General features: G+C 37.9%; 1 protein-coding gene across 3 annotated transcripts in view; it reads right to left on the bottom strand.

The window, feature by feature from the left end:
• The window catches only part of LOC137295711 (E3 ubiquitin-protein ligase PDZRN3-like), a 425331-nt gene that overhangs the window by 23055 nt on the left and 374878 nt on the right, over positions 1-27398 (bottom strand). For all 3 annotated transcript variants that reach the window (XM_067827228.1, XM_067827227.1, XM_067827229.1), the window contains one exon: positions 10335-10433. In XM_067827228.1, coding sequence (XP_067683329.1) covers positions 10335-10433 — 99 coding nt within the window. The remainder of the gene's footprint in view (positions 1-10334; positions 10434-27398) is intronic.

Here is a 27398-nt window from a genome sequence, read left to right as displayed (position 1 = left end):
AAACAAGTTAAGAAACACAACTGGTAGGCTGCCACAATACCTACCAGTGACCACAGACTATCTCTCTAATTTTTTGTCTTGCAGATTTAATAAATTATTATTATGAATTACTATTAATACTATTCCACAACATCTGCTAAAGGCCAAAGTAATCTGAAGATGTCTGAAAAAATTGGTCCTTAACTCATGTTGACTAGTACATTTGTTCATGGGAACACAACATTTTTCTGTTCAATTATAAAAAACATTATCGTAGTGCCAAAACTTTTCAACGAGGCTGAAGTTGGTATAATGAGGCGACATGGAGCCACTGAGATTCTTCGAAAGGAGCATAATGTTAAGTGCACGTTTGTTCCAGATGACCATATTTCACTTTAAGGCACCCAGGCGTGCTAGTCAACCCAATTTGTACAACCATGACATTTTCGCCTGCAAGAAATTTACACCTTTTTCAACTTCTATATGAGATTAAACAAACCCTTTCCCCAAACTGTTTCAGATTTATCTTGTGAATCAGGCTACTTTTCACATGACAAATTGATTTTCTTCAATTCTTTGAGGCCTTACATGGGTAAGTTTCTAAATGAAAACAGGTCCCTGGCCAGTCTTTCTACATGCACACCCCTTATAACTAAAGTACGGCCAAATACACACTCCACTTCCAACAGATTTATCTGGAGACTAGTGAGACGAAGTTTTTTCATCCCTGATTGGATCTGGGAATAATTCGAAAGAAAAGCTGGTAATTACACACATTTGTGTCTAACAAAGTCAGACTGCTTGGCAATGAATAAATAATTAATGTCAAAAGCATTACTGCAACTTGATGAGGGGATGGAAGAGTAAAAAGAGCTTTAATTTCTGTGTGTTCCAAAAACTTCACCACAGAAACAGCCGAGTATTTATTACAGTTGTCACGGGAGCAAGGTTTCAGGGTTTTTGAATGGTTCCCAAGACAACGAAAAACAACATCCTTTCTCCAGGTCTTGTGTTTCAAGCTGTATGGCATTACTTTAAGTATGTAATAGTAGAATTATTTCTCACAGTCTCACATAAAGTCTAGACCGCTTTCAGGCTGGTTGAAACCTCAAAACCCTAGGGCACAGATTTGCATTACATACCACTCAAATCTTGATAGGGATATTCTGCAAGTTTGGGGGGGTTGCAAACTTCTGAGTAAGTTGTCACATGAATAGTATCGTACTATTGTTTTAGATATTCTGAATCCACTGGGACTGAATGCTTTAAGTACTCAAATAGTTTGTTTGTTGGCTAACACCACACAATGCAATATTCGAGCTATATGGTGATGGTCTGTAAGTAATCAAGTCTGGACCAGACAATCCTGTGATCAACATCATGAGCATCATTTTACATTGGATACAATGACATGTCAACCAAGTCAGCAAGCTAGAACATAATCTCAACACCTTTTTATGCTACATAACACTATACACACAATTATTGTCCTTGAAGTTTGCTAACAGTTTGAATATCTGAATGAACCTGTCAAAACTTGAGTGGTATATATGTAAATGTGGTACATAAATATTAATGCCATTCTTTTATTCTGCCAATTCAAGTCTGTAGATACAAGTACTTGCAAGATCAATCAGGGTGCACTAAAATACATGTGTGAGTGCTTCTTTGAAACAAGTAACTTGATACCAACATAAAGTCCTGTCAATAAGCCATCTTTCAAAGACATAAAATACAATTAGTTTAACAAAACCTAACCAATCGTCATTTCTTGTTTTTGCTATAAAAGCATGTATGTTAGTGTGTCATCAGGAATGTTTGCAATAGTGTTTTTCTTGGGCTGTTCAGTGGAAGGAAGGTTTATTTTATTCTTCTTTCTGGTGTTAATTCTTCAGAACTTTACTTTGAAGTGCTATCTGTTGGTTTTAGAAGATGGGATCTCCTGAGAAAAGCAACTCTAGATAACACAGCCCAGTTTTAGGACCACCAGGGACATGTGTTGCCAGATTAACATATCGGCAGATGAAGATGTAACACCTTCCCAGGATGCACCTCACTTATCGGTCAGATCTTTGCGAGAGAAAAAAAAAAAAGAAAAAAAGGTAGACATACACTGCCTTTGCTGAGGTCCTTGATCTAGAAAGTGGTTGGAGGGAAGTGACTACTAGATTTTCGTTTATGAGGAAAGTGTCGCAGTTATTTAGCAACAGGGGAGAACTTTCGAAGACAATAACTAGAACTGTCACATGAGAGCGAGTCTGTTCGTCCTTGAAAGAGAGCAAGTTTTCAGGTGTCTGTGAATCTGGTGTCATTACGATTAAAAGAGAAAAGCTTTAAATTTGGGTAAGGTTGTTGCACTAAATGGAATCGGTACTTTCGTATCTTATGATTATTTCAACTTTCACAAACTGCAACAAACAATATGTTGACATTTCTTTGTTGGCATATGACCACTCAATGCAGACATAGGTAAACTTACTTACAATTTCGATAAGACAGGTTCAAAAACAAATATTGTAACTTGTAACTTCCATGACAACATGTTTCCATTTGCTTGCCTTCTCTAGTCTGGGACCAAAAACCAGGTTGAAAGTTCTGAAGATTATCAAGCAATAAATATAAAAGAAGCTTTGTGTATGCTTATCTGATAAAGATGAAGACGAGCAGCGCCATAGAAACTTGAAAGCACCATCCCAAAACAGATACATTATACACAAATATGATGCCTTGCAATGAAGCCAAATTATTTTCTCATAACGTTGCTTGATGGGGCAATTTTAAGTCCAGTTGAGCGAGACTCAAGGTTCGTTCTTCCTCTCTCAATGCCAAGCTACATAACTTGTACCTCATCAAATGCTTTATAGTTTAAGAGACTGCCAGAAGAATCAACAGGCAATGATGTGACTACATTCTATCAAAACAACAATGGCCACAGAGAAAACATTGGAATTTATATGTAATAAGAAAAACTTACACATCAATTGCAAAAATAACATGAATTATGATACAGACTTACATTTTCATTGCTAAATAGGTCAACATTTTCTGCTTTCTGTAAAGTTGTTTTTATGTGGAAAAAAACCATAGAAGGGACTTTTGTTTCTATTTTTTTAACAATGAAAGGCAAGGCAAAGTATTTCACATCTGATTTGCTCTTCAGTTTGACATGCTGTTTGAAAAATTACACAGACCAAATGAAAAAATACATAACTGATTTGAAGAAAATGATTTTTTTACAGATCAAAAGTATTTGACATTCCTTGAATGACATGGTATTATGAATGTTTTAGGAAAGCAGTATTTCATTATTGAACGGATTACCCATGTGAAAATCAGTTCCTCACAAAACTGGTTTTTGTCATATGTGCAGCTAATATCTGTCAGTTGTCCAATTGGCATCAGCATTTCACAAATCTCAAGCCAAGATTAATCTCCGATTTCCTATGGGAGGGCTTACACTCGCAGAGCTTCAGTGGCTCAAACTGGTGTGAACAGGGTGACAATAAAATCACAGATAATACCTGCAGCTGCGGAAATTGCAGTCCAAGTGGTGGGGAAACCAAGTACAATATTCCACGAGTTCTAATTTGGCCTGGTTCAAATTGTCAGGCAGCGATTTCCAATTAATTTTCATTCCCTGCCAGTGGTTTACTTAGAGTTTTAAGAATGACTATATCATAATCTACTTCAACCAAGATACCTTCATTATTAACCCCTTTTCAGTATTTCAGAAAAGCCTGAGGACTAAGCATGATCACGAGTGAATGTAAAGATGTATCAAAGGATGTAGGAAGGAACGAGATACTCAGGACTGCCGTCACAAAATGAAGCAGCATGTCATCAAGACTTTGCCTCAACTGGAATTGAGAATGAGATTTTGAAACATTTCAGAAGAAAGTAGAGTTATCCACATATGGACCACTTGAGGGCAATACTTATATAACCAGTTGTAAGGGTAGCAATTTGAGAGGTGAGACATATATAGTCAGCCATATATAGCTACTGTCTGAGAAAAGAGAATGTGGGGCAAATAAATACATTTTGTGGAATAGTTTCTGAAACAGAACACAAACCAAATTATGTGTTCACCATTTCTGACATTGTTGTGGTGCCTTGCACAAATAGAAATACCATATAATCTACACCCTTCAGGTTCTGTGTGACCAATCTATGGATACTACTTTCCACACAACACTCAACCAAAGTGTCCCTCACTCAGCATCAAGATCATTATCTTAGACCGACACTAGGCTGGTTACAACATGAGACCCATTAGTTTCCCCTCTCAACAGTATTTGCTGCCTATTGTGTAAAGTATCGATGATCATTATTGATACAAATTGCGATAGAAACTGTAATATGACTTTGAAAATATTGGGACAGGTGACACCTAGAGCGCCCCCGACCGACGAACTTCCTACTTCCACTTTGCAGCAGTTGAGCTGCTTTCATCAAATATTAATTTGTAATGGAAGTTATTTTAAGCCACTTACTAAATATTTTTTACTCATATGAAAAAGTAAACAAGCAAAATAACAAACAAAACTCTCTTCATCTAACATTTTTTCCTATTTGTTGAAACTTCTCTTTGACATTTCACCCCAATTTGAACAACCTTACGATTCACGAAAAATGTGAAATTAGAGAATAATCTTATCAATCTCTTGGAGCATGAATACGATTTTACAAATCAAGTTGAAGACATTCTCATTTACGTCTGATTCAACCCTGAACAAATAGGACTTTATTTTCTAAAGAATTTCTTTGTTGTGGATGTAAATACATCTCCTCCTCAGCGATTGCGACTAAATGCAACACAGTTGATTAAAGCCTATAAGCTATTAGATGGGTGTTTTCTCTTGCCTCGGCTCAATACATATCTATGTGAGAATGGGATGAGCATTCCTAAAGATCTTGTACCAGCTGATTGGAATTTAATTGAGCTTCTGCAACTGGATAAATAGTCGTGCTCATAAATCACGCCTGCCTGTCGGTCTAAAAGTCCAGTCGGAGCCTCCACGTCCGCACAGACCCTGATCAATCCGTGTACAATGGCAGACCACATCAATCTGGCCCTACATCGAATCTAAGAAATAAATGTGATTGAGCTGATCTACTTGGGGATAATAGAGCTTATTGCCCCAATACACTTGGGTTAGGGGTTCATGCTGGTAATGTTGGCAAGACTGCTCTGGACTGTAGTGTAATCTTGTGTTATTGGTAGGTGGACAAGATCTAGTAGCAGTTATTACAACATTTCCGTCACATTTAAATCCTCAGATATCACTGTCTTGTATTATAGTTGCATTTTGAGTGAGTGAGATTATCTCACTTGTAGCAATATTCTTCACTGATCTGAGCACAACTGGGAAACTGAACCTGAGTAATCAGCAAATGTTTCGACAATGTAGTACCCAGGATGATTGGAAACAATTTTGTTATTATTTTCAGAACATCATTTTTTAGTTACTTGTTTTTTAACCTTGTCATCTGAAGAATTCGAGAGTAAAACATCTCAGATAATAAACATTACAAAGATATTCTTTTCATAACGCGTGAATTTTATTTATCCAGGAGTTCTGTCTGACTTTTCAAGAGGTACATATTGAACCTATACAGATCCTCTTCTTCTTTCCTGCACCTGAAGCCAGATCATGTTTTGAAGCCAGTTGGTTTTCTAATCAGGGAGAAGGGTAATGGATGGAAGCAGTTGTGTCAACAACTATCTTGTCAATTCTTTTTCAGATCTTCTTGCTGGGTCCTGGTCCCATGACCCTCAGTGCATAGCCATTACATAGGTACAGCACAGGCGTGATATCATTTTCATCACGCCCGGGTGATAAATTCACATAACACCTACAGCTCGGGAACTTATGTGGGGAAGCTCGTCCAAGGGGAATCCAAGCTTCAGTGATTACCAATATATACTAATGTGCACCTAGGCTTTGCTCACAACATTCTTGCCGAAAATCTCGGGAAATTATCTTCGACCACCATTAACCAAAAGTGTGGACTAAGAGCTTTTAACATGAAGAAAGAATCTACAAGCAACACATTGACATTTTTGTACCATGATCAGCAAATATTTGAGTGCTAAAAGCCCTGATGAAGGGAGATAACTCTGGTGAAATGTCAAGGCGTGTTCGAGCAATCCTGCTGGGATATTAGAGATTATGCTTACAGTTGTAAAAAGGATTCCATGCGTTCTTACAAATATCTTCAAATTTACTGAGGATGTTTTTCAAACACCAACATTAAGAAAAAAAGGGTGGTCATGAACGACTTTCAACAGAAGGAAATTATACAATTTTAGCAAAAGTAAATATCTTGACTGACGATTATATGATAAGGAAACAAAAAGCACAGGAAAACAGTAATTGCAGATACGTATGTCAGTGACATTCCTGAAAGTCATCGACACATTGCAACCAGCAGCCATTTTGAGCATTCTTATGCAATCAGCATGGGTGTTAGTTATTCCACATTGATTTTGCATGCATCTACTCGCAGGCATGGCATTATTACAATTATCTCTAGAGGGATCACATTTCTCCTCATTTATTTCTCATTTCTCCACTATTACCTAACCTGAACCAGCTGAAGCCAAAATTGACCAGAGATATTATCTGTTGCATGCAAGCTGTATGGCAAAACCCTGGCCTTCCACGTGAAATGCCTCAATTCCTTTCTGCAATATCTGTTTCATATTCCATTTCTTAAAACCATTTTTTAATGTGTAACTCATTCAATTTTTCATAATCAGTCATCCTGCAAATAACAATATTATTACATTTGAAAAGAACATTAGAAATGAAATTGGTTGGATCTAAAAACAATCCAGAGCAATCGTTTTTTGTGTTTAAAAATATTTTCATAACATATATTCACAACAAGATTAGAATGAATTTAAAAATTGCTACGAAACATATCACCTTGTTGATAAGTAGTGGTTGAGAAAATAGCATGAGAAAAGAGAGTACAACCCCACAAACAGATTGAAGATTGCCATACCACTGTAAGCGATACCAATAAGAACAGATGCATGTTCTCTCACTAACACAAGGCAGCAATTTAGGTTACTTATTTCCTGAATTTGACACAAATGGTTTAAAATGAGGAAGCTTATGCTCAAAAATTGTCAAATTAGAGGCAGTTTTAGATATTATCAGTATTAAGCCACAGGTTCTTCATAACAACATGTGTTTTGTGTAGATTGTTATCAGCTTGACTGTAATAGCTGCTCCTGCTGGCTTCGAAATGAATCATGTCTTCAATAACATAAGCATGGATAAAATTTCCCAATTCATGCTAAAATTAAATTCATATCAGCACGCTTCAGGATCTTTACTTCAGAAAAGACCTACAATGTCATCCGATACATGATTTAAGCTGAATTTGATACTTTTGTCAACTTAATCTGAAATTTTAAAGGATTTATTCTGATGCAATTCATAAAAAACCAAGTCGCAGTGAATCAGGAAACGTGATACGTTGCGGGATAAGTCAATCTTCCTCCTGATGAATTCCTGTCTTGCGCCTAAATGCTTCCAAAATCAAATTATCCCCAGGCTTTATGGTTGGTTAGTGTTTTCAGAATGAGAGTCTTCCCAGTTGTGAGAGGTCCTTACTTTGGGATTAGATTGTGAAACGAGGCATAAATATACTCCCATTAAATGCATGTCGGCCAAAGCATCCCCTGGAGATTAACCAAGGGATCATGCCAACAGTATTTCATAAGTGGATGAAATTTCAAAACACACTGTCCATGTATTTCATTCATAGACCTGGTATCATGCACTGCTCAAAAACTGACACAGTTTCAATGACTTTTATCCATCTGTAGGAGACCACAATGTGGGACGTGTTTATGTTTCACTTTAAAGTCCCATCCTGCTAGGAGGTGCTCGTTTCCTCAAGAAGGAACATGATACCTTTAGCCAAATAAACAGTAATAAATATCATCATTATGCTAACAGTTTACTTCACTTTTGGTGTGACTGGTAAGTTCTGCTTTCTACAGATGAATATGCTTTCATTTTCATTCCCAAATATCACTTATCACATAAATTGTTCCAGAACACTGATTTCACGGATAACTGATATTTATTTACCCAACAGTTAAGATATCTTTTCTTGGCAATAAATACCAGTTCAAAGGATACATAAATGTATGAAGTTTAATACATTTTGTGGTATATCCTTAATTCTTGCCCTCTTTTGATCAGAAGGAAAGTTAAGAAAAATTGACCCAAAAAAGTAACAAAAATATATTTATGTCTATTAAGCCCACAAAAAGTATCAAGATCAGCAAAAACGCAGTAAAACTATCCAGATGGAGTAACTTATCACAAATAGTTGTGAGAATTTTGACCAAATATTCATTGTCGACATTTATGAGGAAATACGAAACTTAAGAAACCCACACCAAGCATCTTGGATACAAAGAGTAGGTAAAAATATGTAAATCATGAACATCGCAATAAATGTCCTCCTTAACTTTAAGTAAGGAGATCACCAACAAATGTAGACCACCGATGAAGAGAAAACCCTACGGACATCCTAGCCACTTCGACATCAAAGGCCTGATAATAATAAAAACACCAAGATCACTTTTCTGTACAACGCCGAGAATAGAGACTAGACGAGGGGAGACACATCGTAAAGGGTGATACGTGGACTCCATAAATGACCTTTTAGGTGAGAAATGAATCAATCTGATAAAGGATAAGATTATCATTTTTTAGCCCTAATTAGGTGTATCACCCAACAACGGGATAAAGGGAACCTACTCCATGAAAACACATCCAACCAAGGAGAATAACAGACCTCTCACCTGTCAAAGACAATGCATCACAGGTGAGCACCTGTAAGTTTTCTAATACACAACATAATACTAATTTGAAACTGAAGTCATAAGGTGACAATGTATCTGGTTGGTATACTGTATCTATTACAGTTGAATACCTTGTAATAACAATTACACAACAATGCAATCCACAGCAAATAGTAACATTATCAAACATGAAAGCGGCAGGGTTATATTTGTGGATATATCATGTCAAACATAATCATAATTATCTTTTTTCTATTTCTCAAAATGGGCCATAACTGTCAGACTAATCAAATCAAATGTGTTTATATTTGTATAATAGAGGTTCTGTTTATATTTCCGCTCGGCTGATTTCTATTTATCCTCAAATCTGCATCCAACAGAGCATACCAGTACACCGATTTCAATGAAATAAGTCAACCATACACATCGTCCTCGGTAAACTGTCTATAGGCATGTACAGGTGTTTCAATCTCATGCAGTTTTATGTTCCTTGTCGACACTTATCTCATTGATTAGGTATATCATTCCTTGTAAATGTATATCGCTTACATATAAATGTCCATGATATACAAAAAGAACAAAGGCGAATGCTTTTACATCACATGGCGGCAAGTTCTGGGTAGTTAACTGCCAATATTTATTGCATGTTGCAACATTAAGTTAAGAAAGTCCATTATGCATTTTCTGAATGCTTCTCATTCGACCAACATCAAATGGAGGTCATGCAAGATGGCTACAGTAGTTTCAGAAATGTATAACAAGAGTTGAAGAGTTTGTTAAAGAGTAGGAGAACACTGAAGTATCAGACTGTCTGCCCCTTTAACAAAACAGGTATTTTATGCATCTCCTTTAAATGTTTAAAAGGCAAGTGAGACTGTCAAGGAGAGGACAAGAAAACTTATTGTATTGATACAGCAAGGGTTCAGTTTCTTACGGGTGTCTAAATTCAAGGTTTAGTCTATCATGATAAAGCTTCTTTGTCCAGTTAGTGATAGGCAACTTCAGCCAGGTTCAAGTTAAAGATCTAATAATTTCATCTTTTCATTTTCCCAAATGCTGTCCTTTAACAACTGATAAATATCATGGTAATGCAAGTGAGTGAGTTGGGTATAAACTGTATTCTATTCCTTATATGTCAGTTAATGCTGTATGAAAATCCTTAGTTCTGCATGAGTCAGACTTCTACCAGTCTGTGAAACCCTTGTAACTGCTGTAACAAACCTATACTGGACAAAAATAGTTAGGGATACTTATAAATTTTAAAATATGCATAATGATGTATTTATTTATTGACACACTGATAAAATATGTCATAAAAACATCAATATCCCAAACTTATTTAGTCCAGTATATACTGGAATCAGGACAGACCATGATTTGGTGCTTCTGGTATGACCAAAGGGACACAACTTTTCACAGAAAATTGCAGGGCCTTTGATGAGGATATCCCCATCACCTCTTTAGCATTGCAAATGTCATTGACTAGGTCCACATCAAGAAGAGTGATTAAGTGACAACTCACCTCACTGATGAATATATCTGTAACCTCATCCTCCAGAGAACCATAACACAAAGTCAGACCCAGCTTTTCCTCACTTGACACCCGGTGTAGCACCACCTCCTGTAACATCAACATCAACATCAACATCAACATCATCATCATCAATATCACCAACAACAATACCATTATCACAAAAATGGGGCTCAAGAAGTAGGGAAGTCCATAATATTTCAGTTATCATGAAAGGAATCTTCTCACCTTACACGGTTATATCATAAACAGATGAACACTATACACACAGGGAGTCCAGGGTTCCACACAGCCATCTTAGCATCACAGTCATTTTAAGGGTATGTGACAATGTGATCATCATAGCACTAAGATAACTTTGAGAATATGGACCTTGTCTGCAGCAAATCCTGCACTAGAGTCAATCATACAGGTTCAATCCATGTGACAACAGCCAGTCACAGCTGAACTGCTTTCAGTAAAATAATATGACAAAACTCTGTTCATGGATAAATAAATTCTCCATACATTCAGTGAAACACTTCATTCATATTGTTGACACTGCCAACAACCAGTATTATTTAATGTCTCTTGGAGAAAGTTAGTGGCTTCATCCATGATTTACATTTCATCATAAACATCCTCATAACAAATATCTTAACATTCACCATGTCACTGTTACAAGCCCAGTTGAGCACCCTGTCAACAGAGATTGAGCAACTCTTCTGGATAAGAAGGTGAGAATACACTTCATGACAAGATGAAGGATTTGACAAACCTGGGGTATAAATCTTGTTATGAAATACTATTTGCTTACCACTCCTAACAAGTTGCTACAGTAAAGAATAATCACCCGTTATGGTATGTGTTCATGACCTTTCTAACTGACTTGCAAACAGGCAAATAATCTGAATCTCTTATCTTTCTATGATAGTGTATGAAACCACTGACTTAACAAAAAATTAATAAACAAAGAAAAAAGTGATAAAGGAAAAAGGTGAAATGAAACTATTCCAAAGATTTTACAAGATGAAAGAAACTGGACCTGACACTGTAGGAGATGTCTCATTTTGACAATATTCTGTGCCTCCAGGTTTGTGCTTTTGTTTGAAAGGCAATCTTAACCCAGCAGATCAAAGGTGGTACATTGAAACCGATACTTTCCCAATATCAGTTGGTCAGGGCCAGCAGCGGTACTTTCACTTGACTGGACAAGCATGTCTCGAAAATGACATGCTATGTCAGACATGACAATTAGGTTTTCAGAAGGTCTCAAGTTTATAACAGGCCATGTTCCTGCTAGTTGCCCTCTGTGCTTTCAGCATGATCTAAACGCTGTCACTCCATAGAGAATATTAGCATGAACTTGTGACCTGAGTACATGTCTATTGTATTTTATGTATTTTTTATAGGAGATTGATAGAGATGGAGCTGTTTAAGCAGATTAAATATATCTAGTTGACATCTCATTTCTGTCTCCATGCTCAATCACCCAGAAAATCCAAATGCGAGCTTGACTTCATAGTCATTGGAGTGTAGCAGAAAGCGTTGTAAACTTGAGCCTTCTTTTATAACTGCTGAAATACCAATGGTCGGCCATTGAGAAACAGATGGTTTTCATACAGCCACAATTAAATCTTTCTACTGTATCACTGTTAAATGCAGATGATAGTCGTATACAATTTCAATTAACGCCACACAGGAGACAATGTAAGCTTTCATCAGCAACAGAATTAAGTAAGGGGCGTTTTAGTTCAAGCGTTCAAGAGAGTGCGTCTAAACAGTGGTTCAATTGAGCTGGGTTTGAATGATGATTGTGACATATTGTCAATGATGTATAAATATTAAACTAATTAAGTTTGTATTTTTAGACCTCTTCTATCCTGTCAATATCATGACAATACGTGTCAATAAACAGGTGTTACTAGGGTAACCAGAGTCAAGTCATTCATATAGAGAGTGCCTGTCAGAAAATGTGAACATTTAATTTCCAGGGCATATCCTCTTGTAAATGAGTGAGCATTGACTAATCCAAAGCAGCTCTTACCAATTTTCCAAAATAAAATGGTGCAGAAACTGTAAGAAATGCTTCCGTCTTTGTTTCCAACTGGAGAATCAAATCTGGGTGTAAGGCCTGACAGTGGAATGCTTTAACTACTTGACTACCTCATTGCTCATGTTTATCACGCAGTGTTATTACCTAACATCAATATTTTTTTAATAATCATTAAACAGAACACAAGAACAAACAACTTGTTTTCATTTACCAGTTCCAGAGAAACTTTACACAATATCTGAAACAATTGATCTTAATCTTTGAACATTGCCTAGCTGAAGATGAGACTGACAAAGTGAAAGTTTGACCTTTGATATTAGGCTTATTGCTAAAAATTCGCATTAAGAACGTCATCTGCCCAAAGAACCATTTATTCTTAGATATATCGTTAATTTTGCAACAGTAGCTGTCTTCCTGAAACATGCCATCATTCAAGTTTTATGAACTGAGTCAAGTTTCACATTCACTGTAGCAGGAAAAACATTTATCCTGAGCCTTTGTCCAATTCTTTTGATTCAGGTGACCTAGGAAAATATCACATGTTGTTTTTTTCAAATAGAACCAATTATTTGTCTCCTGCCAAGCCCTATCGAGTGTCTGGAGAAACAGAGGCAGATTATAGATAAGGTTATGTGTATCTCCTGGGTGGTGATGACCTATGGAAAAATATGATGATAATGGCCACTATTGTAACACAATTTGAACATGGGAACATTTCTTTTCAAAACCAGACAATACCACTTGTGTGGGTACTTGAGTGAAAGAATTTTTCGATCTGTTTTGTTTTAATGGGACATAAATATCAAACTTGCAAAAAAAGTAAAATTTGAATATTTCAGTTCATTCCCCAAGGCTTGCCATTCCTTCATATTTTTGTAAAATGTCAAGTATTTTGTCTGTTTGAACTTTAAACACAGAAAATATTACAATATCAAATTTGTTTAGGAAAGAGTCCCAGAAGCCGACAGGAAGCCATGCACTAGATTACTGCACCAGCTATAAACATGAAGGGTAGGATGAGGCCATCTTAATGGAATCTCACAACATCACATTTTGTCTTTGCTTGTTGACCAAGCAGGCTACGGCTGCTGGCATGCACCTAAAACCACAAAATAGCTGTCTAATTTGCCAGGGGAACCCATAGTCTTGGGGCAGAGCAGGTAACTTCGCTTTTGCCCTTTGTGGTAATGGTTCCAGCACACGGCAGCCATTATGAGGGTTGAAGGGTCGGAGGCACAAGCCTTGAAATTGTTTACAGCCTGGCAGTATGCATGCCGGAATTCATGGAAGGTTAGGAGGAGATAAAAATGTCCGTACCCAGGTAGAGTTGTTGGTGGCTAAAACACCATGAACTGGGAACAAACAGGTTCAGGATGACCATCTGGTTATACGGGGCAATGGTAGCATGAGAAACCATCCCTAACATCTTTTCAAAGAAAAACAATTAGCACGAACACATACTTCCTACTTATTTATGAGCAGGAATCCTTCTGATCTTTGCTGACCCACATACTGGTAGAATCATGTCAGTCATGTTATGAAGTTTCACATTTTAACAAACCAATCACATTGAATCCCTCTCCAAATCCCTCCCTTTTAACCCAGATACGAATCGCTAATCATCAGGACCTAATGTTACCACAATAATTTGGAAGGTGTTGTAAAAGAAAAGTGGAACATAAAACACTCCCATCTGTGCAATGCTTTCAGTGTGTAGGAATTCCTCCATTTCCTAAATGGGCTAATCCTCCTACCTCTATCAGCAATGATATACCTGATAAGCTAATGGACAATTTGGCAATATGGTCAAGCAACACTGACTGGTGACAATTGTAGCCAAATCGGTCACTGGCGTGATGAACAGTGGCTAATGGTGGCAATCCATACCTCCGATCTAGGCGCAGTACATCACCTTCCTCTAACTGGTCGACCTTATTTGCTAATGGCGCCAGAACCAAAGACGAAGATAACAGCATGGCAAAACAGCCAACAATGTCTGTGAGAATGCTTGCATTCATTATGGGGGATTAGTCTTCAAGATATTAGACAAATTACTTTGGGCATGATTACATTAGGGGTTTATTGACCAGTAAAGCATCAGCCTTTGTGAATCATCAGGGTATTTTTCTGTTTCTGTAGGTCATATGTAAGCAAAAGCTTCACCCATGGTGCACGGTATATCCAACAGACCAGAGTATTCATGGCTGTAACATATGATGTCCACCATCGCTTCAAAGACCAGCAAAGCCATTATAACAAGTGTTTTTCCTTTGTGATGCCTGATGACCTTCAGCTAAGTGAGAGGGGAAGTGCTACTATTCTCTTGACAACTTAATATTATGGAGGGGAGGGGAGTTAGTCACATAGGGCAGGGTTCAAATGAAACAGACCATGTCTTGGGAGCAGGCTTCTGACCCTTAGCAGTATAAGTGCCACCTTGCAGGGGTTTGGCTCACCTTTGAAGGGGACAGGAGGGAGGAATTGGGTGATGAGGAGAGAAAACAGAGGAGGGTGTGGAGAGAAAAAGAAATGACGGTACGGAGATGGCTAGACTAGTTTCTGAACATATGTAATTTTGATAGAAACAAATAATTCTATCTGAACTGAAAAGGCGCCTCAGTGAGATGAAACATTCAGGAATTTCAGAAAATCTACACTTGTTCACTTGTGCTGGCGCTCACTTCAAATAGTCACCTACTAATATCTACAGAACATGACCAAAAGGATTGATTGAAGAGGCAGGGGATGAAACTAGATAGAAAAACCAAATGAAAAACAAAGTGGCTAAATATAGAGACGAAGAAATCAAGACAGTAAATTTCCTTTGAAATCATAATTAATTTGAGGGATCAAATATCACAACATACTCAATCTTCTGAGGCTCTACGAATTTCTAATTTTGAACAGTAATCATCTTTTACTTTCAGTAGGTTATGAAGGAGACAAAAATATCTTCATCTGTGTAAACACCTTCATATTTCCCTCTTTATTTCAAATTTGAAACCTTCATTGAAAATTTGACATTCGGGACATGTCTGAAAAGAAATTCCACATCTACTACAATTGGATTGAGGGTTCTCTAAATATTTCATATTATTGATTTTTCGTAAATTTGTGAAAAGCCTGGATGTGATTAAATTACCATCTTCCAAAACTGGGTCAGATCAGCAGACAGGTGCCAAAATTGACCTAGATAGAGAGCAGCAGTCACATTTCAGATGAGGTGGAAATTGTTGGCACATCAGACTCAGTCTATTATAAGGACTGTAACCAGAGCATTGAGAAACATGTTCTATCAACATCATCGCTGGAAATAAGCGCTAATCAATACGTAGTGATGTTCTCCCCGAATTCATCTACACTTAATAAAGACAGATGGACCAGTAATGGCACCATGGGGTGAGGTCAGCGTCTCAGGGAGGGTTGCATAAATCCGGGAAACGCGACCAGCTGATGCTTATGCTATCTCTGATTGGCATTCAACAAGCTTGACCGATATTCTCCACTCCAGGAACCCCATGGTAGCACCTCTCAGCTGGACAGTCCGTCCAATGCAGACCACAACTATCAAAGCCCCTGCCTCTACAGACTACTTCAGTTTGGTTAAACCCTCAAAAGTGAGGTGTTTCCGTTAGAGATGAACTGTGCTGTGTCATCACTGAATCTCATGATCCCTCCAGTCCAAAGGGTTTGCATTAACCCTATATGTGATCTTACATTCTCTTGCATGTCAACCAAAATGAATGAAGATGACAATGTCAGGTAAAAGATGACGATACAAAAAACCGCCAAAACTTGGCCACCATGGCTCAAGCTGTTACCTAATACATGGTGCACTGTCAGCATATTTTTTGTTTCCAAAGAAAAGAAATACTGATCCTATTCTCATATTTAGCCTCATGCCAAAGAAAATAAAGAAAACTTTCAGCAATCTCATCTGTACACTCTCAACAGAAGAAAAAATCAGTGACTACTTCTAAAACTATGAATACTGATGTAAATATTTCTGAAACCAAAGATGCTGACCATAAATCCATTCACAGTATTCACAATATGTTTATTCACACAGTGATTGAGTTATCTAAGCTCAGTTTGTATGTGAAACACCGACAAGGAATGGTTGATGTTGCACATGTATTTTCTATACCAGACCTTCAAGGGTTAACATGGTTGAGATGGGCAGATATGAGAAGATTGTCTGTCTGCCGGCCTGTGATTGTCATGTCAGAATCCGAGCCCAAACCCAAGGCTCTGACATCCTTATAGTCCACATCCAGCCACAGACAGCATGACTGTTTAGACCCAGGAATCAAGGCGGCATTAACTCTTGCATGTTGGTCTAAGCACATAAGCTCTGCGTGTCATCCAAGATGAGATAGTGACAAGCCTATCAATAGATTGCTGATCGTATGTAAACACACACATCATATATATCAATCTATAAATACAATATGTCAACACGATGGCAACTGATCCTGGAAGATATTAGAAGAGAACATGCAACATCCATAGAATAAACACCCATAACATCATCGGATTGTTCCTGTTCCACCTATTCTCGTTTCTATGGATAATATCACCAACCAATACTGCTGCATAACAAGTGATTAACCAGAGGTTTGGGCGCCAAAAATGTACTTAACTGTACTATCTGCCAATAATTTATTGCCGACATAAGGCAAAAAGGTTCTTCCTAAAACACAAAATGCCTAAACAAAACCACCATTATTCAAGTTTTCCTTAAGGAACTATACTCATCATCTGAAAACATGATTGTAATACAGACATCCACCACATCCATACCTGAAATGTGTTATTGCAACGAACCTATACGACTTGGGGGGAAGAAAGATGTGGAGGTTGTAAAACAGGTAACAAACAGGTTTTTTTGCACATGGATCAACTGGTTGGATGGTGCTAGAGGAACCTTCTGGAGGTAAATAGCCTAGTTCACCCTGTCGTTAAACTAGGGAAAGAGCAAGGTGAAAAACAAAATGTAGATAACATGAATCTTCCTCTGGTGTTGTGTATGTTTTAGAGTGGTGTTATTTACTGTTGCCCCCTGTTGTGTGTGATAGTTGGCACCGAAACAATGGATTAGGCTTCTCAATTTTCTGCCTCATAATGTCCGACTTTCTTTCCACTGAACTTACTCTACTGGTAACTGTTTCCATACAGTATCACTTGTGACCCAGCACACACTCGCTTGGGGAAATTGCTTGAATCTGTTGATTCAAGAAGTACAATGTTTGAGTGTTGAAGGGATGAGTTGCTGCTACATCGGGAGTAAACTTTTTCTGTTTTCTGAACTGTTTTCAGAACTGAGCTTTCATAATGACCTGTTTGTTCAAATGGACAGAGCAGTCCTACTTCAGAACTGTCACAACAATTGAAATGGTTCAGCATGTTGGAATGATTTTCAGCTGTTTTGACAATATTCCTGAAAGATTTGATTTCACACCACATAATCACCTTTGGCATCAAACCTGAATCTTCCATAAAACAATCCACCAGACAGCATAGAGAGAAAGATGTATGTGAATTAAATAGTATATCCTTGAACCTTCAAAAAACAAACCTCTGTACTATGAGACCATGTGACAACATTTTCTGAAGGTCTTCAAATAGTACTGCTGCAATGGAATTTGTGTACAACTTAAGAAAACATTCAAGTGAACAGAGTATGGGAAGTTTACACTACAACTTCAGAAGTATTTCAGCACTTAAAGAACACACACACTTTCCTATTTGAAAATGAAACCTTTTTGATCACTACAAGAAATAAACACCTCACCCACTACACTACCCATGTGATCTTAAGGATCTGAGTTCTAACTGTGTTGACTAAGGCACACCATATGTTAGGTCTGCATTACTAACATAACTTCACAGTCATCATCCATCGAGTTCACAGCTCCTACGAAGCACCTTTTAGAGTTACCTCCCTTGAGACCACCAACAGAATGTCTGTGTAGCATAAACACTAGATTTATCCATCACTGGATGCGCTTGTCATCAGGTTTTCATGTTCACATCATCAACTGTACAAGCATCTCAGTTACAAAAAAAATATTATCAAGAGGCTACAAAGTCAACATCATCAACTAGGAACCTGGCTTTTCATTAAGTGCTATTAAACATCTTAGCCTGATGGACAAACGAGGCAAATCAGATATTACATTGTGGGGTTTCTGGTGTGTCTTTGAAAAGATGCAGTCACATGGTGTAATGCATCTTTGAAGCACACAGAGGTAATCCAGCTATAATTTAGACGAAGGTTACATCTTTTAGTGCCACAAGTTAACAAATGTACCTTAAAGACTTTATAATTATCTTCTTTTGATAGAGGAGCATTTTATTGATCCTGTGTTAATTCCCTCGGATTGTGCAATGAACTATGGATTGTGTCAAATATTTTGAGAAGGGATGGTTTGTGTGAAGGAGTTTAAACATATCAGGAACATTACAGTTGTATTACACCAGAGTTGACAGGTGGAAGTCCTGTGGAAAAGGTGTTTGCTTGTAAGCTGCATCCTGAGTTTGATTCCCTTATGTCTCTAAGCATGACAGCATGAGACGTGTACTCTCAATACTATAACCCAACTTATTCAGTAATGATTGAATCTCGACCAGGTAAAACAACAGGATAGTGAGTGAAAAGACAACATCACAGCAAAATGCATTTGATATTGGTCAGCATCTCCACAACTCATTATAGCCCAAAGGGATGAGTGCCTGCCCAGAGAGCCGGATGTCTATGGTTGGGACCCCCCTAATATCATACTAAAAATATGTTACTTCTTGTTACCCTGCCCAACATCTTGTTACCCTGCCTGACATTTATGATAATGGAACAAGCAAATGCTACCTGGCATAAAGTAAGAATATTGACTCAGAGTGTGGTATTATTGTTTAACTACAGCATGTTATCTCAGTGGGCGAGCAGTACCAAACTAGCATCATTCTGGGCTGGCACAGCAGCTACTGGTGCATGTGCATGCACATGCACATTATCTTGAAGTGAAACCATACTGAATGCAACATTAAACCCCATTTCACCCCACAAATGTCAAACAGGTGATACAGCTGGGTTCCTCACCAACTTAACAATATGTTCGGGGAAGTTTGTGTAAATGTGATAGACCTCACTCACTATCAATGCATGGAGTAACAAACCAAGAGTCTGTAATGATCAAACCATTGAAGGATTCAAACCCTAATCAGAAGTTTCTGCATGGGTGAGTTGGTGAGCAAGTGAGCAGATGAGTGGGTGATCGAGCGAGTGAGGTGGTGAGCAAGTGTTAAAATTGCCAATATTTCAGCCATATCATGACTATAAAAGCTAGGAGTTTACATTCAAAGTAATTCTAGCCCAAATGACACAATTGAGTACAACTGCACCCCTTCACTGACATAAGAGCATGGGTCACATGATCCTTATGGGACATTGACGCTAATACAGTGTTAAAGTAGTGAACGACTACATGAGAATGGTAGCTTGTGACAGCAGCAGTAGCAGCATCCTGCGAGACGACGAGGAACAGGCATCAGTAACGGAGGGATCAATACCCATGGATGAAAGACCTGCTTGTGCATGTAATAAGGTAAAGAGAGAGGCACACAAAAACACTGAACGTGGTGGAACTTGCTGCATAGAAACATCCGCGGAATTGATCTGTTTTTAAGAGAAATCAAGAGAGATGAGAAATAACGTATTCCCTAATGCGGCAAATCCATCGTCAGAATATATTACATAACTGATTTCCTGTGGATGGGTGGGAACTGGCTTTTGGGTTTGTACTGTAATGATAGGAAACGACAGGCAAGCTGAACAATGATTCCCTTTAGAGAAAATCTTCAGCCTCAAGCAGCAGTGCCACATGGCTTTTTCAATAGAAAGTCTCATTTCATTTCTGAATTCCAAAGAGTCCATAAGTAAACTTACTACAAGTATCAGGTTTCAAAGGGCTTTCAGAAGAAGTTAAAAAAAACCCATGATTTTAAGTAAACTGCAACATTTCAATTATTTTCTTTTAACTTAACAATGTTTTTTCGCTTTTGGATGAATTCATAGTTTTGATTACAGAAAAGCTCATAACCTGACAAAGTCATTCAATGGTATTCTAAAATGAGATTTAATTTATTTCAGTGCCACTCATGTTAAATGTGAATCACACAGATTACTGTCATACCTGTAAGCTCCTAATTGATGAATTGATGAAATAATCCTTTAACAGATAACAAAGAAGCAAGGTGAAAAACCTTTTATGATTGGTAACTTAAAATGTTGTAGTTATCCCCATGGTAACAACCATAGCGCAAGCAGTTATAAGAATGAGCACGACTCGGAATTATTGAAAATTTCCTCAGACTTTTTAACAAGTGCTATCTATGCCTGCGGCTAAATTCAACTGCAAATATAAGCATCAATAATTTGTCATATTTTCATGCTGAAAGTAAACACAGGGCTGCGATGACGATACTGGGATACTTGCAATCATCACTGATGAGATCTGCCAGCCATTATAGGATGCCAGCTAATGAAGAATTCATCAATTTTCTTTGTAATATTTACTCAGAGAATGCGCATACAGTATCAGGTCATGGCTGAATTTCTTACATTTGGACAGTTGTACATAAATTTTGAGTAACTCCAGGTTAAAACAAATAAATCATGCCCTCCACAGAACTATGTAGGTGGTAGGTAAAAAATATTCTCTTGACAACTGATATATATGTGATAATTTGAATGATAATGTTCAAGTGTCTTGATACAAGCAACTTCTTCAACTTCAATTTTTGCAGCAACAAATGCATAATCCCTTTTTAAACATAAATATTTTGTTGAGTTTTCCTGACAAGTTACAGCTGCTATACTACTTTGTCAGAAGGTTGGTCAAGTTTCAGGAAGTCAGTATATTGGGGTGGTCCTGGATTACTGAAACATCCATAACTAACACTGGAGAAACAAACCTATGACAGTACCAAATATACACTGTGTGACCATGCTATACATCTGACCATACTGATGACACATCCATTGCTGCTATACAAGCATTCTGAAATATTATCAACATAAAACACCAAGATAAGGAAACAGTAAGTCCATCTTTCAGTACTTTGCAAGAAGCTACAATCTTGCATACACAGAAACCCACAAATACACTAATCTCTCTGAAGAAGCCATACTTTTCAACAATACTCGGGTGTATTGAGTACACACTCGCATCAAGTAGCAATTACTGCGAAATTGGTGTTATTACATTTTTTTGCAAACCAGAACCTCTACATTCCTTGAAAGAGATCTTAATCAACAGATTACACGATAACATCAATAATGTTAGCAGCATTGATAGGAAATAAAATTAGATCGCCTACAGCACTTGGCTTTATGGATCTCATGGTGGGGTCACATTAAGATAGAAGGCCAAAATATATTCTTCTTTCAACTTCTTTCAGTTTCTCATAACATGCCAATTCTGAATGCGCTAATGGTACATATTTCAAAGTATTACATTAGTTTTCACTTTAATGTTTAACTGCAAAACCATAATTTATAAGAAAATAACCACAAAAACCCAAAATACTAATCTTATGAATAAAACAGAATGGTGAAAAGGAATCAAACAGGATCTACGTAACCTAAAAACCATATTTTTTATCATTATTTCATAACTTTTGAATTGAAAAACCAATTCAATTCCCTTTCTGTATTATTTCGTCTTTGATATTGTTCCAAGTCAGTTCAGCAGTTGGTTACTATGCACCAGAAGATTGTGTTATGTCAAAGATTAATTCAATTTGCCACCTCCATATTTGATTGCATATGCATAAGAAATGACAAGCACGGAGTTATAGACATTAAATCTTTTAAAAAATATTCTTATGAATAGATGATAATGAAGTATTTTAGTGAGTCTGCTTTACAAAAAAACATGCAATACTAAAAAACAAAAGAAAACTGTCACTCATTAGTCAAGGGTTCACAAATTGTGCATTCTAACAATAAAAACCATGCAAAAAGTATGGCATAGCTGTAACGCAAGATTATCCCAAACTTCGGGTAATGTGTTTTTATATAGATGGTTACAGACACCATGAAAAGGTATCTGTCTCTTTCTGAAACATGATATATATTTTTTTGAATGTATCATTTTTAATCCTGTTATATTGAAGTTGTTTGTCCAATCTCCTTATATCGAGGTATGGCTTCAAGAGCCAGGGAAGATGTCATGCTAATTGGGTGATACTAGAAATAGTGTTGGCTAAAAGCATAGTCTTGTAGGTATGGCCAGAATCAGTTCCTGCTCCAAGAGAGAATGCTTCGGTGCTATATATAGAGGTCATGTGACTACTTGTAACAGTCATAGTTTGTGACAAAGTACTTTTGGTCTGCCAGGCATGAAATTTCTTGACAAGGAATGATGATGTTTTGTCGCAAAAAATAGCCAGGATTTTATTTTTCCAGTTTGAGAAAGAACCATGACAAACTGTACTTGCATGTCAATCAATAACTGAAGAGTTCAAAACTTCACAATCTTTTTCAAAATCATTAAAAAAAAACATCACAAGACAAAACACTTTCCAGATTTGAAATGTCAAGAAAAACCATAAATATTTTCAAAAACGTAACACCACAAATTAATATTGAAATAAGACATCACTCAACCCCGCCACATCTACATCTGCAACAATCAGGAGATGAGGAACAGGATTTTGATGGCAATTTCCAAAAATGCAACCCATAAAACTTCATAAAATTTTCTTCTTGCAAATATATAATATGGCTGGGAAATCTCGTCCTGAATCCCCCCATGGGATGTGGAGCTGATGGCAACTGAGTCAGCCCGTTCAAGGCTGGTCTGGCATTAGGGACCTGGTGCTGAAGCTAATGGTGGGGCCAGCAAGGCCCAATTCATCATTGTGTAACATGCCTGATAGGGTTGAACAATCATCATTATTTAATACTTTGTTTCACAAACTATATCGTTTTGCAAGAAAACTTCTCTTTATTTTCTCATGGTGCTTGCTGTTATTTGCCGTGATAGATGCTGTTATAAAGATGCTCTGATCTCTCCAATAAAGATGTCGTTGCGAAACGTGTAGCGGGATATAAGTTATTGCTATTACCTATCAGCATGGAGAACTGTTTTTCATTTGTTTGTATCTGGTATGTGCTTGAATGATCTTAGCGATGAGAGCAATGCCCTAGCACTAAGATCATTGGTGTACCTGGGACCTGGACACAGAATATCTGAAAACAACATCTTAGAATAAACTATCTGAATCTTGGCAGACAAAACAGGAATGTGAACACAATTCCAGGCTGACACCAGCAGAACTACAAAAGTGGTCTACAACAGAAGGGGTTCTACAAGAGGGGTCCCACCACAAGTCAAAAAGCAGCGCAAGTGTTGTCATTGTTATGCAATTAAATATCACGATGAAAGTGCAGGATTGTTGTCTTACCTCTCCTACCCCATCCCAGGGCTGTGATACAATACCCCACGTTCTTGTCAACTCAGCACATTAGGATCACAGTGGGAGAGTATACATGTTAGCAATGTGGAATACACAACACAAAACAGTTATACTCTTTTCTCAACCAGTCTAATGGACTACTGCTGACCTGGAAACTTGCGTAGGACATGGGGAGTCATGCCAAGGTATCACTACAGGTGCTAAACAGGTATATCCTATTTGTAGCCAAATGAAGATGCTAAAGACAACAGGTATGACTATCTCTGCAGTCAAGTACAGGAGCTAATGAGAACAGGTATTGCTAATTACTTGGTCAGTACATGTGATAATGAGAACAGGTTCACTATGCTGACCCAAACACAGGTGCAAACAAGAAGTGGAATACCTAACTCCTCAGTCAAGTACAAGTGCTTCTGAGAACAGGTATACCTATCTCATTTGCATACAGGTGCTGATGAGAATAAGGATTCTATCAGACTACAATACATATTTCAAAATTTTGCAAATACAAGATGAACATGTATCACAGCATGGAAAACATGTTCCAAACAGCAGAGAGTGTTACAAGGAAAAATAATGTAGTAATTTTATTCATATGCTTCATTGGGAAAGAAATCTCTGATAAGCTTACCAGGGTTTTTCTCAGTGTCAAAAGTTCACCAAGTCCCAATCAAAAATATTTTTTCCACCTCAGTGTCAAATTGTGTTGACCGCTAATATGATGATGATATGCCTGTGTTGACACTCCTAACTGGGCACTTCCTGAGACAAGGGGAGCATATAGAATTCCTCCATGCCACTCCCCTATCAACAGATTCGGACAGGTTGAGTGTCACTGATTTAATAGCATGCACTTCCTGCTTACAACAATTTCAGTCATAGGGAATATTCAAAGAATGTTCTGAAAACATGTCAGCACACTGGTCTCCTTTCAGAAATGACATTTTAACAGAATTCTGGTGTCAGGGTTTCACACTTGCCACAACTGAAAGATAATAACGGAAGTGTCCACAGCTCTCCCATCAGATATTCCCCAGAAGCACTTCTCCAGGAGCATGAAGGGACAAGCACCTTTGTGGGGGTTGGATGGAGGGGGAAGAGGGAAGGGAGAGGTGTCTGCATCTTTCCTCAGTACGCTCACACCCCAGTAGTGTGTGTAAGGGGGGAAGGGAGGGAAAGAGAAAGGGGGAGAAGCAGTAAGACAGGAGTGGAGGGTTAGAGAGTTAGTGGAAGCCTTGCCTCCCACCCCTTGTGACCTCATGATACTTCAATGCTCCAGGAACAGGAAGGGTATAGTTAAAGGGGGAAGAGGCAAGGAGAGGAACAGTGTTGTGACAAGATCCCACCTTACCCCTGCATTATCACTGAAACACTTTTGAAAATATATGTGGGAACAGTGCCTGAAGATCCCTCAACCACACTATTTTCCCTTCACCCAAAATATTTCTGTAATGTAAAAACTCCGGGGTTATGTAAGTTCAGATTTTCCACAGGTGCATGTTCAGAACATCATACATGAAATGTAATTTTTCAGTGAAAATGGAATTATTTGTTTGTGACAAAAATTAATTTTCAGAGATAAGATTGTCTACCGGGAACATGGTAAGTCAAGGAGTTTAGTTTTATGCATCACTCAGCAATATTCCAGCTAATGCCGATAATCTGTCTGGTCCACACTTGATTACTTATAATCTGGTGATCAACAGCATGAGCATCAATCTGCACAATCAGGAATCTATGCCATGTGTGAACCAAGTCAGCAAGCCTGACCATCCGATCCCATTAGTTGGCTCAACAAGCATAGTTGAATTTTGGGGTCAAGCATGTTTTGCTGAATACCTTTTCTTCTCCGGATCTTCACAGGCAGGCAAGTCAAAAGGAAAAGGTGAGAGGATGTACTGATTTAAATCCACATATCTCCTCACATCTGTAATGACAGCACTACACCTGAAGTCTGAACCCCATCAGTAAAGGGATGGGAGACCTCAAAATAGAAAATAATTTAAAATCCAAGAACATACATCCTGCTCAACTCACAGCACCGACCGAATAAAAAAATCCCATGCTCCTCATTACAACGTATCTGCATCAGTATCACTGCAGAAAACATCCTTAATGAAAGAATAAGTTTATAAAGCCCACAGAAAATGGTTTCCTTTACTCCTTTAGATATCTTATCACGCAAAGAGAAACATCTAGATGAAGTACACTCACACTAACTCACATCCCGAGACAAAAATCATCTCAGATACAGGTGCCACAGCAGGTTTATGAGTTACAAATAAATCTGATGCTTCATATTACTGATTTAATTAACCACCTACAGATTTTAATACCACAGACTGCTTCAGTGACATTAACTCTCCTTCATGCCGCTGTGGTGATAACATAGACTCCGCCATCAGCGTGATATCCTGGCCAGCAAGAAGACGTTTGTTTCCAGGGACTAATTACTCCATACTTGATTGATAGGCAGAGTACACAGGTATAAATGTTAATGATTGGGATATCAGGCAGGTTGGAATCAGTTGTGCAGAAGCTGCTACACAAAATTCACAGGTGCATATAGGAAAGTCTTATCATTGTTGGCAAATATTGAGGTCACCAGGTACACAGATGGTTCAATGGTGCAAACATTTAGAACGCCTAGGATGCTGGTGGTTCAATGGTACAAACATTCAAGAGGATCAGAATCAATGCATGCAAAATGTTTTTGGCGTGTTTTTATCATTTTCTTGTGTGAAATACCATGAACCCTGTGGGAGACGGAAGTAGTTCAACGGTGCAAATATTCATGTCACAAAAGATATGTGGTTCAATGGTGCAAATATTCAGGTTTCCAGGTGTATAAGTGGTCCACTGGCGCAAATATTCAGTCATGCAAGATATAGATGGTTCAATGGCCTAAATATTCTTGTTACCATAGCTACATGTGGTCCAATGGTGTAATGCACTACAAGTTCATCTGACAAATGAGTAATGGAATTGCTTCCCTTAGCTATGCCTGGATCAGCTGGTTATGGGTTAAAAATGTTGAATGAATTGTCCTTCATCACTTCAGGCTTTTTCCTCTTTAAGCTGACACACCAAGATATAACTGAAATATTGGTCAAAGTGTCACTAAACCATCTCAGTTGCTCATGAACTGAACTACCCAAGATTGATATCTGAATCTTCAAAAAAAAAGTCTAAGAAAATATCACCTGTATGCCGTGGAACCAGTCCCCTACACTCTCCCTTTTGGGCTCCAAGTGGCGATGCAGGGGTCTAATGAGCCAAATATCATTACTCCGGAACTGCCAAAGATAACAAAATGGCGGCATCAAGATGTCCACCTGTACTGACACGAGTGATAAAAACTGACCACTCAGTCTCAGGCCTGCCAGACATCAGTAGCCAAGCTTGTTAACCACTTACATGGCAAATATTAACCCCTTGGGTGTTAGATAGGCAGGTGTCAGCCATGTAACATACTTGAAACTGAAGGAGTAGCCCCATGAACACACCATGCTTAAAGATACTGACAAGATAGACTGAGG

This window comes from Haliotis asinina, chromosome 9 (genome assembly GCF_037392515.1).
Source record: "Haliotis asinina isolate JCU_RB_2024 chromosome 9, JCU_Hal_asi_v2, whole genome shotgun sequence".
Classification (NCBI taxonomy): Eukaryota; Metazoa; Mollusca; class Gastropoda; order Lepetellida; family Haliotidae; genus Haliotis; species Haliotis asinina.
This window is presented reverse-complemented; position numbering and strand designations above follow the sequence as displayed.